We start from the raw sequence: 13,508 nt of genomic DNA, 5'->3' as shown, positions 1-13,508 counted from the left end.
TGTATTTGTCAAGAAATTATCTTAAATGAACATTATGAACTCTTACCAAGTAATATACAAATTTGTATCAAAGCCCGATGGTGAAAGAAAGAAACAATATGTTGGGGTAAACTTATACATCGAAGTTCTGTCATCAGAATTTACATTGGAGTTGTTTTTCTCTGATTAGTTGCAGTAAATAGTTTTGCCACCAGAGGTCACTGACGCGACAGGTAACTCCCAAAATAAAGGATACAGTTGAGTAAATTAGGGATACAAAGTTTGTTGAAAGCAGGTGCGGTTCCTGAGTAAATTAAGCAATTAACATCCCATCATGCTTAGGGTCGGTGGTATAAAGTACTTATGTAAAATTACTTGAAAGTACTAAATATGTTTTCTGGGGTATCTGTACTTTACTATTTATATTTTTGACAAAACATTTACTTCACTAACTGTCTGTCAAAAAAATACAAAAAAAGGAAATTGTGCAGTCTGATTTGCTTAATATAAGGATTTGGATGTATAGCATTTACTTTTACTTTTTACTTTTACTCAAGTATGACAATTTAGTACTTTTTCCACCATTGGTACTTAAGTTAATTTAAAACCAGATACTTTTAGACTTTTGCACAAGTAGTATTTTACTGGGTTACTTTCACTTTTACTTGAGTCATTTTATATTAAGTTATCTTTACTTTTACTCAAGTATGACAATTGTCTTGTCTAACCTCCAACACTCTACTCAACAAATTGGATGCAGTCTATCACAGTGCCATCCGTTTTGTCACCAAAGCCCCATATACTACCCACCACGACCTGTATGCTCTCGTTGGCTGGCCCTCGCTTCATACTCGTCGCCAAACCCACTGGCTCCAGGTCATCTACAGGTCTCTGCTAGTTAAAGCCCCGCCTTATCTCAGCTCACTGGTCACCATAGCAGCACCCACCCGTAGCACGAGCTCCAGCAGGTATATTTCCCTGGTCACCCCCAAAGCCAATTCTTCCTTTGGCCGCCTCTCCTTCCAGTTCTCTGCTGCCAATGGAACGAACTGCAAAAATCTCTGAAGCTGGAGACTCTTACCTCCCTCACTAGCTTTAAGCACCAGCTGTCAGAGCAGCGCACAGATCACTGCACCTGTACCTAGCTCATCTGTAAATAGCCCATCCAATCTACCCCATTCCCATACTGTATTAATTTATTTATTTATCTTGCTCCTTTGCACCACAGTATCTCAACTTACACATTTATCTTCTGCACATCCTACCATTCCAGTGTTTAATTGCTATATTGTAATTAATTTGCCACCATAGCCTATTTATTGCCTTACCTCTCTTATCCTACCTCATTTGCACATGCTGTATATATATATTTTTCTACTGTATTGTTGATTGTATGTTTGTTTATTCCATGTGTAACTCTGTGTTGTTGTATGTGTCGAACTGCTTTGCTTTATCTTGGCCAGGTCGCAGTTGCAAATGAGAACTTGTTCTCAACTAGCCTACCTGGTTAAATAAAGGTGAAATAAAACAAAAATGTTAAAAAAATAAGTATTCAGATAGTTTGCTATGAGACTCGAAATTGAGCTCAGGTGCATCCTGTTTCCACTGATCACCCTTGAGATGTTTCTACAACTTGATTGGAGTCCATCTGTGGTCAAATCAATTGATTGCACATGATTTGGAAAGGCACTTACCTGTCTATATAAGGTCCCACAGTTGACAATGCATGTCAGAGCAAAAACCAAGCCATGAGGTCGAAGGAATTGTCTGTAGAGCTCCGAGACAGGATTGTTGCGAGGCACAGATCTGGGGAACTGTGCCAACACATTTCTGCAGCATTGAAGGTCCCCAAGAACACAGTGGCCTCCATCATTCTTAAATGGAAGAAGTTTGGAACAACCAAGACTCTTCCTAGAGCTAGCCTTCCGGCCAAACTGAACAATCGTGGGAGAAAGGCCTTGGTCAGGGAGGTGACAAAGAAACCGATGGTCACTCTGATAGAGCTCTAGAGTTCCTCTGTGGAGATGGGAGAACCTTCCAGAAGGACAACCATCTATGCAGCACTCCACCAATCAGGCCTTTATGGTAGAGTGGCAAGATGGAAGCCACTCCTCAGTAAAAGGCACAAGGCAGCCTCCTTAGAGTTTGCCAAAAGACACCTAAAGACTCAGACCATGAGAAACAAGATTATTTGGTCTGATGAAACCAAGATTGAACTCTTTAGCCTGATTGCCAAGCGTCACGTCTGGAGGAAACCTGGCACCATCCCTACAGTGAAGCATTGTGGTGGCAGCATCATGCTGTGGGAATGTTTTTCAGCGGCAGGGACTGGGAGATCAGTCAGGATCGAGGGAAAGATGAATGGAGCAAAGTACAGAGAGATCCTTCATGAAAATCTGCTCCAGAGTGCTCAGAACCTGAGACTGGGGCAAAGGTTCACCTTCCAACAGGACAAGGACCCTAAGCATACAGCCAAGACAACGCAGGAGTGGCTTCAGGACAAGTCTCTGAATGTCCTTGAGTGGCCCAGCCAGAGCCCGGACTTGAACCCGATTGAACATCCATGGAGAGACCTGAAAATAGCTGTGCAGCGACACTCCTTATCCAACATGACAGAGTTTTAGAGGATCTACAGAGAAGAAAGGGAGAAACTACCAAAATACTGGTGTGCCAAGCTTGTAGCGTCATACGCAAGAAGACTCAAGGCTGTAATCGCTGCCAAAGGTGCTTCAAAGTACTAAGTAAAGGGTCTGAATACTTATTGTCACGTTCGTTGTAGTGAGGAGACCAAAGCGCTGCGTGATGTGAATACATATTTTAATACAAGACGACTGAACGCGAAGAACACTAACAAACTATACAAAATGAACATGACCGCTATAAACACGGAGTGCAGACATGCAACATCAACATAGACAATAACCCACAAACCTAAACTGGAAATGGCAACCTAAATAGGATCCCCAATCAGAGACAACGATAAACAGCTGCCTCTGATTGGGAACCAATCTAGGCCACCATAGACCTACATATGTCTAGACTAGGCACACACACCTAGACATACAAAAAACCCTAGATAAGACAAAAACAACCATACCACCCTCGTCACACCCTGACCTAACCAAAATAATAAAGAAAACAAAGAATACTAAGGTCAGACACTTATGTGGATTTTCAGTTTATTTTTAATAAATTAGCAAAAAATCTAAAAACCAGTTTTTGCTTTGTCATCATGGGGTTTTGTCAAATCAAAATCAAATACAATTTTGTTTGTCACATACACGTGTTTAGCAGATGTTATTGCGGGTGTAACGAAATGCTTATGTTTCTAGCTCCAGCAGAGCAGTAATATCTAACAATTAATATCTAACAATACACACAATCTAAAGGAATGGAATTAAGAATATATAAATAATTGGACGAGTAATGTCAAAGCGGCATAGACTAAGATACAGTAGAATAGGATAGAATACGGTATATACATATGAGATGAGTAATGCAATTATGTAAACATTATTAAAGTGACTAGTGTTCCAATTATTAAAGTGGCCAGTGTTTCAACTCTATCTACAGTGGGGAGAACAAGTATTTGATACACTGCCGATTTTGCAGATTTTCCTACTTAAAAAGCATGTAGAGGTCTGTAATTTTTATCATAGGTACACTTCAACTGTGAGAGACGGAATCTAAAACAAAAATCCCGAAAATCACATTGTATGATTTTTAAGTAATTAATTAGCATTTTATTGCATGACATAAGTACTGTCTCTTATACACATCTAGATGTGTATAAGAGATAGGGTGCAGTCGTCCTGTCCCCTTTGCAGAAAAGCATCCCCAAAGAATGATGTTTCCACCTCCATGCTTCACGGTTGGGATGGTGTTCTTGGGGTTGTACTCATCCTTCTTCTTCCTCCAAACACGGCGAGTGGAGTTTAGACCAAAAAGCTCTATTTTTGTCTCATCAGACCACATGACCTTCTCCCATTCCTCCTCTGGATCATCCAGATGGTCATTGGCAAACTTCAGACGGGCCTGGACATGCGCCTGCTTGAGCAGGGGGACCTTGTGTGCGCTGCAGGATTTTAATCCATGACGGCGTAGTGTGTTACTAATGGTTTTCTTTGAGACTGTGGTCCCAGCTCTCTTCAGGTCATTGACCAGGTCCTGCCGTGTAGTTCTGGGCTGATCCCTCACCTTCCTCATGATCATTGATGCCCCACGAGGTGAGATCTTGCATGGAGCCCCAGACCGAGGGTGATTGACCATCATCTTGAACTTCTTCTATTTTCTTCTATTTTCTAATAATTGCGCCAACAGTTGTTGCCTTCTCACCAAGCTGCTTGCCTATTGTCCTGTAGCCCATCCCAGCCTTGTGCAGGTCTACAATTTTATCCCTGATGTCCTTACACAGCTCTCTGGTCTTGGCCATTGTGGAGAGGTTGGAGTCTGTTTGATTGAGTGTGTGGACAGGTGTCTTTTATACAGGTAACGAGTTCAAACAGGTGCAGTTAATACAGGTAATGAGTGGAGAACAGGAGGGCTTCTTAAAGAAAAACTAACAGGTCTGTGAGAGCCGGAATTCTTACTGGTTGGTAGGTGATCAAATACTTATGTCATGCAATAAAATGCAAATGAATTACTTAAAAATCATACAATGTGATTTTCTGGATTTTTGTTTTAGATTCCGTCTCTCACAGTTGAAGTGTACCTATGATAAAAAATTACAGACCTCTACATGCTTTGTAAGTAGGAAAACCTGCAAAATCGGCAGTGTATCAAATACTTGTTCTCCCCACTGTATAGGGCAGCAGCCTCTAATGTGCTAGTGATGGTTGTTTAACAGTCTGATGGCCTTGAGATAGAAGCTGTTTTTCAGTTTCTCGGTCCCAGCTTTGATGCACCTGTACTGACTTCTCCTTCTGGATGATAGCGGGGTGAACAGGCAGTGGTTCGGGTGGTTGTTGTCCTTGATGATATTTTTGGCTTTCCTGTGACAAGCGCTATAGGTGTCCTGGAGGGCAGGTAGTTTGTCCCTGATGATGCGTTGGGCAGACTGCACCACCCTCTGGAGAGCCCTGCGGTTGCGGGCGGTGCAGTTGCCGTACCAGGCGGTGATACAGCCCGACAGGATTCTCTCAATTGTGCATCTGTAAAAGTTTGTGAGGTTTTAGGTGACAAGCCAAATTTCTTCTGCCTCCTGAAGTTGAAGAGGCTCTGAGGCGCCTTCTTCACCACACTGTCTGTGAGGGTGGGCCATTTCAGTTTGTCAATGTGTACGCTGAGGAACTTGAAGCTTTCCACCTTCTCCACTGCCGTCCTGTTGATGTGGATAGGAGGGTGCTCCCTCTGCTGTTTCCTGAAGTCCACAATCATCTCCTTTGTTTTGTTGACGTTGGGTTAGATGTTGTTTTCCTGGCACCACACTCCCAAGACCCTCACCTCCTCCCTGTAGGCTGTCTCGTCATTGTTGGTAATCAGGCCTACTACTGTTGTGTCATCTGCAAACTTGATGATTGAGTTGGAGGCGTGAGTGGTCACACAGTCATGGGTGAACAGGGAGTACAGGAGAGGGCTGAGGACACATCCTTGTGGGGCCCCAGTGTTGAGTATCAGCAAAGTGGAGATGTTGTTTCCTACCTTCACCATCCGGGGACGGCTCGTCAGGAAGTCCAGGACCCAGTCACACAGGGCGGTGTTCAGACCCAGGGCCTTGAGCATAATGATGAGCTTTGAGGGTACTATGGTGTTGAATGCTGAGCTGTATTCAGTGAACAGCATTCTTACATAGGTATCTTGTCCAGATAGGATAGTGCAGTGTGATGGCGATTGCATCGTCTGTGGATCTGTTGGGGCGGCAAGAAAATTAAAGTGGGTCTAGGTTGTCAGGTAACGTGGCGGTGATATGATCCTTGACTAGTCTATCAAAGCACTTCATGATGACAGAAGTGAGTGCTACGGGCGATGGTCATTTAGTTCAGTTACCTTTGCTTTCTTGGGTACAGGAACAATGGTGGACATCTTGAAGCATGTGGGGACAACTGATTGGGATACGGAGAGATTGACTATGTCCTTAAACACTCCAGACAGCTGGTCTGTGTATGCTCTGAGGACGCGGCTAGAGATGCCGTCTGGGCCGGCAGCCTTGCTAGGGTTAACACGCTTAAATGTCTTACTAACGTCAACCACGGAGAAGGAGAGCCCACAGTCCTTTGTAGTGGGCTGCGGCTGTGGCACTTTGTTACCCTCAAAGTGGGCAAAGAAGGTGTTTAGCTTGTCTGGAAGCAAGAAGTCGGTGTCTGCGACGTGGCTGGATTTCCCTTTGTAGTCTGTGATTGTCTGTAGATCCTGCCACATAAGTCTTGTGTCTGAGCCGTTGAATTGCGACTCCACTTTGTCTTTATACTGACGTTTTGCCTGTTTGATTGCCTTACGGAGGGAATAACTACACTGTCATATTCCCAGTCACCTTACAATGGCTTGCGCTTTCAGTTTTGCGCGAATGCTGCCATCTGTCCATGGTTTCTGGTTAGGGTACGTTTTAATAGTCACAGTGGATATAACATCTCCTATCCACTTCCTGATAAACTCAGTCACCGTATCAGTATATTCGTCTATATTGTTCTCGGAGTCTACCTGGAACATATCCCAGTTCGCGTGATCAAAACAAGTGTGGATTCCGATTGGTCAGACCAGCATTGAATAGTCCTTTGCACGGGTACTTCCTGTTTGAGTTTCTGCCTATAGGAAGGGAGAAGCAAAATCGAGTCGTAGTCAGATTTGTCTAAGGGAGGGTGGGGAGGCATCCTGTAAGTTGGAGTGGCAGTAGTCGAGTGTAGTCGAGGTAACGTTTTCCTCAAATTTGCTGTGTTAAAATCCCCAGCCACAATAAATACAGCCTCAGGAAATGTGGTTTCCAGTTTGCATAATGTCCAGTGAGATCTTTGATGGCCGTTGTGGTATCGGCTTGAGGGGGAATATACACGGCTGTGACTATAACCAAAGATAATTTTCTTGGGAGGTAATATGGTTGGCATTTGATTGTGAGGTTTTCTAGGTCAGGTGAACAAAAGGACTTGTTATTGTATGGTATCACAATCACACCATGTGTAGTTAATCATGAAACATACACCCCTGGCCTTCTTCTTCCCAGAGAGATATTTATTCCAGTCTGTGCGATGAACTGAGAACCCAACTGGCTGAACGGACTCAGACAGTATATCCCGAGAGAGCCATGTTTCCGTGAAACAGAGTATGTTACAATCCATGATGGCTCTCTGGAAGAAAATCCTCTCCCTGAGCTCATCTACTTTATTTTCCAGAAACTGAACATTAGCGAGTAATATACTTGGAAGCGGTTGGTGGTGTGCCCGCCTCCTGAGTCGGACTAAAAGTCAGCTCTGAGTCTGTCTTTTCTGCCGGTGAAGATTTGAAACAGCCTCTGGGATCAGTTTAATTGCCCTGGGGGATACAAATGGTTCGGGGAAATTCGTATTCCTGGTCGCATTGCTGGTAATGCTGGTGAGTTACCGTCGCTCTGATATCCAAAAGTTCTTCCCGGCTGTATGTAATAACACAAAACATGTCCAGGGCTAATAATGTAAGAAATAACACATAAAAAACTAAATATTGCAAAGTTTACTAAGAGCTTGAAGCATGGCAGCCATATCCGTCGATGCCATTATCATCAGAATTATGAGGGGAAAAAATCTATTTAATCAATTTTAGAATAAGGCTGTTGTCACGGCCGTTAAAAGAAGAGGACCAAGGTGCAGCGTGGTCAGCGTACATATTCCTTTATTTAAGTGAATACGCCGACAACACACTAAACACTACAAAACAAACCGTGAAGCTAAAGACTATGTGCCATAAACAAAGTCAACCTCCCACAAACACAGGTGGGAAAAAGGGCAGCCTAAGTATGGTTCTCAATCAGAGACAACGATAGACAGCTGTCCCTGATTGAGAACCCTACCAGGCCAAAACATAGAACTACAAAACATAGAACATAGAATACCCACCCCAACTCACGCCCTGACCAAACCAAAAAAGAGACATAAAAAGGTCAGGGCGTGACAGCTGTAATGTAACAAATTGTGGAAAAAGTCACAGGGTCTGAATACTTTCCAAATTCACTGTATACAGTATATATTTCCTTTATTATTAATTTATTAATTAATCAAATGTTTTGCTGCCTCTTGGTCCCCCCACAGGCCTGGGCTTAGGAGCTTCAGCCCCAGTAAGCTCCTGCATTAAACCGGCACTGGAGCCAACTTTTGCAAAAGGCAGTCAAGCTATCCATGCCTCAGTCCCCTCCTGAATTTAGGTGTGTTTTCTGGTGGGGAAACTGAGTTGTAGCACAGATAAAGAAGATATGCACAAATAGAGATGATAGCTACAAGTAATTCCAAGCAAACAGTTTGAAGCACACTTATTCAATCTTACATGATAAAAATTATATCAAAGCTTTTTTCCTTTTCACACCTTATCAATTTTTTTTATATCACCAGTAGAGTGAGCATAGACTAGAAGCTGCAGTAAACTACATGGGGTGCTGTTTAGCAAATGTTAAATTGTGTTTACATGTGTTTACATGTGTTTACGGTCATGACATACAAACACACACACACACAGCTTGACAGCAAGATAAGTCAGCTTGATAGGTTTTTCTATGTTTTCTTTGTATTTCATTAAAGAAATAAAGAAAATTTGAAGTAAATGATTGTAAAATAACAACATTTTACTATCTCCACGTTCCTTACATATAACAAAAAAATCTAGTTATTACCATTAAAGTGAATGTTGACGAGCCTTACCTCAAAAATGGCACTGTCAAAATGGCTGGTAGACATTTTGTGAGATGTGTGGGAGAGGTAGATCAATAATCCATTGTCATTACCATGGCACACCATAATATTGCCATATTATGCCAGCTCAAAGAATGGACAAAAGCTTTTCTCTTCCTATTACAGTGAACTTTGAGGGAACATAATTCAAGTATAAAACAGTTAAAATGCATGGTAAATATTTGTGGCATGTGTGCCACGAGTATATCAATAATCTTGTGTCATTGCCATGCCACACCATAAGATGCCCATGCTATGCCAGTTCAAAGATGGAGAAAAGGCTTTTGGGCATCTTCTGGTCGATAAACATTCAAGCCCTTTGTTATGGCAAACCTAAATAAGTTCAGGAGTAAAAATGTGCCTAACAAGTCACATAATAATTTGCATGGATTCACTCTGTGTGCAATAATAATGTTAAACATGACTTTTGAATGACTACCTCACCTCTGTACCCCGCACATACAATTATCTGTAAGGTGTCTCAGTCGAGCAGGGATTTTCAAACACAGATTCAACCACAAAGACCAGGGAGGTTTTCTAATGCCTTGCAAAAAAGGGCACCTACTGGAAGAAGGGTAAAAAAAAAAAAATCTGACGTTGAATATCTCTATGCCTTTGAACGGGTATGGTAGTAGGTGCCAGGCGCACCGGTTTGTGTCAAGAACGGCAACGCAGCTTCCCGTGTGTATCAAGAATGGTCCACCACCCAAAGGACATCGAGCCAACTGGACACAACTGTGGGATGTATTGGAGTCAAACATGGGCCAGCATCACTGTGGAATGCTTTCGAAAACATTGTTGAGTACATGCCACAACAAACTGAGGCTGTTCTGAGGGCAAGGGGGGGTGCAATTCTATATTGTTAATTGTTGCAGGGATGGCAGACTTCCAGTATCTTGCAGTGCATTCAGCAAAGGACGGCTCACACACATCCCTCTACGATAAGATCATCTTGCGTAAACCAGAGAATAATGAGTTCTTTGAGCAGCCTGTGCCCCTCTTCCTTCCTCCACCCATCTTCTCTCGCCTGGACAGTGCTGTGGACTATAACTACCGACCTGAAATCCAACACAAGTAAGCAGGGGCATTGGAGCAGTGTTACACTACACATTTTCACCCTCATCAGCGGTAGTGTGTTCAGCTCAGAAACAAATATGCCAATGGAAGTCAACATGTGTGTCAGCAATTATGCGTAGGAATTCCCAACAACAACAACTTTACAAAATGGTGTGTTCAACAAGAGGAGCAAGACAGGAAGCCCCTTATTTAGTTATAAAGATGCAGGTGCTAATAGATTTGGCCATTGGCCAACCCATAAGGGTTATTAGCTAAACCATTGTGGTCTTGTGTCTTCCGTGCAGAGAAGGCCATTGTCCCCCAACAGTCTCCAGGGATAATCTGATTGGTTTGAGTCGAGCCCGTCGGCCTCATAATGCCATCTTCCTCACTTTTAACGACCAGAACATCCCCACGGAGCCCATGGAGGCTGCCAAGGTCAACTGGAAGAGAGTGTGTGTTCACCCCAGTGACATAAAGGCAGAGGAACAACTGAAGGAGGTTAGTACACTTTGCATTGGGCTTCTGAGGTTATTGTGAAGACTGCAGGAAGTCACACACAGCGGGTGATATTTTAAACTATTTGTATTATTGTTAATCACAGATGTGTTAATTACATATGCATAGGAACATAGCTTTTTTTCAGTTTGAGCCTTTGTTTTTTAATCCTAATGCTATTTCAAGACTGAAACATTTACTTGGGTATTAGGCAATAGCAGGGTTCCCCGACTGGTGGCCCGTGGGACGAATTTGGTCAGTAGGTGATTTTATTTGGCCAGTAGGGGATTTTATTTGGCCCCCAAAGTTTTCTGAGCTCTCCAGAGTTTCTGACATACAACATTGTAAAAACACCAGCAAATCATCTGTGATTAAAATTTTGGAAATCTGTTCCAAAGTATTCCCACACATAATAGAGAGATGTGATCATATACAAATGTAAACACGATTTGAAATTATTATGTCTTAGTCAAATATTATATTTGGAGTCTACAAATTATTTGTCATTATCTTTCTGCCCTCTGACGAACAGCTCAAGATAAAAATCCGTCGACGGCTGAATTTAGTTGATGATCCCTAGCCTATAGGCCAGTTTGTATTTTATCTCTATGATTTAGAGGGAATTACAATGGATGCTCTCAGACCTTGATGACGTTTTCTGTGGGGGGAAAAATGCATTGAAAATAAAGGGAGCGTTTACCCACCTACTTGTTTTACCACTACATAACTGACGTTACCTGCCCACCTAGCCTATATTCTTTACATCACCATGTACAGAGAATGTTCCTGAGGTATTTGTCTGCACATATGAGAAATGTGTTGCTCAATAAGGTATTTTTCTGATCTCCTGAGATAAATTGGATCTATTTTAAATCATGTAGTTCTCGTTCATGTCTGACTTCTCTCTCATAAAGGCTCTTTAAGAGAAATAAAAATGTGTCAAAGAGAAGCAGTTGTTGAGACGTGATATGGAAAATATACACATGGGAAATGTTACTTACATTGCTTTGATATCCCATCTGTGTTGTCTTTCCCCAAACCACACTGTGTGTAGATGTTTGAGAGCCGGCCCATCTGGTCCGGGTACGCGGTCAAGGCCAACCTGGACCTCCACCCTGATAAACTGAAGCTGCTGCTCCCTATCATGGCCTACTATATGGTTAGGAGACCTAGACCAGCCAATGGAAAAAGCYARAGGWWWRKRARCTCCAKAAATAGCATATGTCTGCTATCTAACTGTCACCATGGATACTACAGCCCAAGGGCACATACCTGTATACCATTCATCAGGATGCCAATTGTTTGGCTYTCTGCATATTCTCTGACACCTAACTAATCTATATGGTGAGCAGACCCAGACCAGCAGGGGGTCAATAAAGGGAAATAGTGCATCTCTCTATTTACATGCCATGTCCTATTCAATTCACTTGACTTGAAATTAACCTCTTGAGAGAAGTAGAAGTGGATGGTGGCAAGAGAGAAAGAAGACGCAAACATAGAGAGATAACAAGGCTTCTTCTTTTCACTCTGTCAATTAGGTTAGCATTGTGGATTAACTACATGTTGTTTGATTCATCTTCAGTTTTCTGCCTAACACAGCCATTAAACTCTGTAACTGTTTTAAAGTCACCATTGGCCTCATGTTGAAATCCTGAGCGATTTCCTTCCTCTCTGGCAACTGAGTTAGGAACAACGCCTGTATCTTTGTAGTTTTATACACCATCCGAATTGTAATTAAACACTTCACCATGCTCAAATGGATACTCACTGTCTGCCTTTCTATTTTTACCCATCTACCATGGATGCTCTTCTTTGCGAGCATTGGAAAACCTCCCTGGTCTTTGTGGTTGAATCTGTGTTTGAAATTCACTTATTGACTGAGGGACCTTAAAGATAATTGTATGTATTTGTATTTGTGTTTATTATGGATCCCCATTAGCTTGCTTGTTGAATTCCTTCCCTATAAGAGTGCTGAAAGTCTGTTGTCAATTTGTTTACTGTAAAATAACATTGTATCTGGTATGTGTGGGTACAGAGATGAGGTAGTCATTTAAAAATAATTATTTGGGATCGGTATCCCATCCACGGGACAGTTGAGCTAACATAGGCTAATGCGATTAGCATGAGGTTGTAAGTAACAAGAACATTTCCCAGGACATAGACATTCTGATATTGGCAGAAAGCTTAAATTCTTCTTGATCTAACTGCACTGTCCACTTTACAGTAGCTATTACAGTGAAGGATACCATGCTATTTGTTTGAGGAGAGTGCACATTTTGAACATAAAAAGTTATTAATAAACAAATTAGGCACATTTGGGCAGTCTGATACAACATTTTGAACAGATATGCAATGGTACATTGGATCAGTCTAAAACTTTGCACATACACTGCTGCATCTAATGGCCACAATCTAAATTGCACCCAGGCTGGAATAATACATTATGGCTTTCACTTGCATTTCAAAGATGAGGGTACAAAAATTACAAAAGAACGGTTGGTTATTTCTTTGTATGATCTTTTACCAGATCTAATGTGCTATATTCTCTACATTCCTTTCACATTTCACAACCTTCAAAGTGTTTCCTTTCAAATGGTACCAAGAATATGCATATCCTTGTTTCAGGGCCTGAGCCCTGAGCTGAGCCTCAGTTAGATTTGGGTGTGTCATTTTAGGCAAATTCTTAACACAGAAGGGCGGATTCTTAAACACCATTATTGCACAGAGAGGGATTCACGCACTTATACGTGACATGTTAAGAATTTTACTGTTGAACTTCTTTAGGCTTTCAAATTGAATACTTATTGACTCAAGACATTTCAGCTTTTAATTTTTTATGAAATATATGTTGTTTTTGGTTTACATAATTACACTTTGACATTATGGGGTATTGGGTGTAGGCCAGTGACAAAAATATATATATATTTAATCCAATTTTAAATTCCAGCTATAACAACAAAATGTGATTCACATTTGTTGTGATAGCCTGAATTTGTGTGAATCTTTGGGCCAATCTCCTTTGGAATTGCAGTGGCAAATCTCTGCATGTTGTGCTGTTTGTGTCTAATGTTATAACCCTGCTCCTGGCTCAGCATAAGGAACGTGATCAGTCGGAACGATGGCCAGGAG

The 13,508-nt window shown here is 41.9% G+C and overlaps 1 protein-coding gene across 1 annotated transcript; it reads left to right on the top strand.

Moving 5' to 3' along the window:
• The first annotated feature begins 9,691 nt into the window (after positions 1 to 9,691).
• LOC111964533 (general transcription factor 3C polypeptide 5-like) lies at positions 9,692 to 11,730 on the top strand. The gene is made up of 3 exons (XM_023988414.2): positions 9,692 to 9,899; positions 10,187 to 10,382; positions 11,434 to 11,730. Exons 1-3 carry the CDS (start codon positions 9,703 to 9,705, stop codon positions 11,713 to 11,715), a joined length of 675 nt encoding a protein of 224 aa, XP_023844182.2. The 5' UTR covers positions 9,692 to 9,702; the 3' UTR covers positions 11,716 to 11,730.
• Positions 11,731 to 13,508: the final 1,778 nt, after the last annotated feature.

Source organism: Salvelinus sp. IW2-2015, linkage group LG5 (assembly GCF_002910315.2).
Source record: "Salvelinus sp. IW2-2015 linkage group LG5, ASM291031v2, whole genome shotgun sequence".
NCBI classification, from domain to species: domain Eukaryota; kingdom Metazoa; phylum Chordata; class Actinopteri; order Salmoniformes; family Salmonidae; genus Salvelinus; species Salvelinus sp. IW2-2015.
This window is presented reverse-complemented; position numbering and strand designations above follow the sequence as displayed.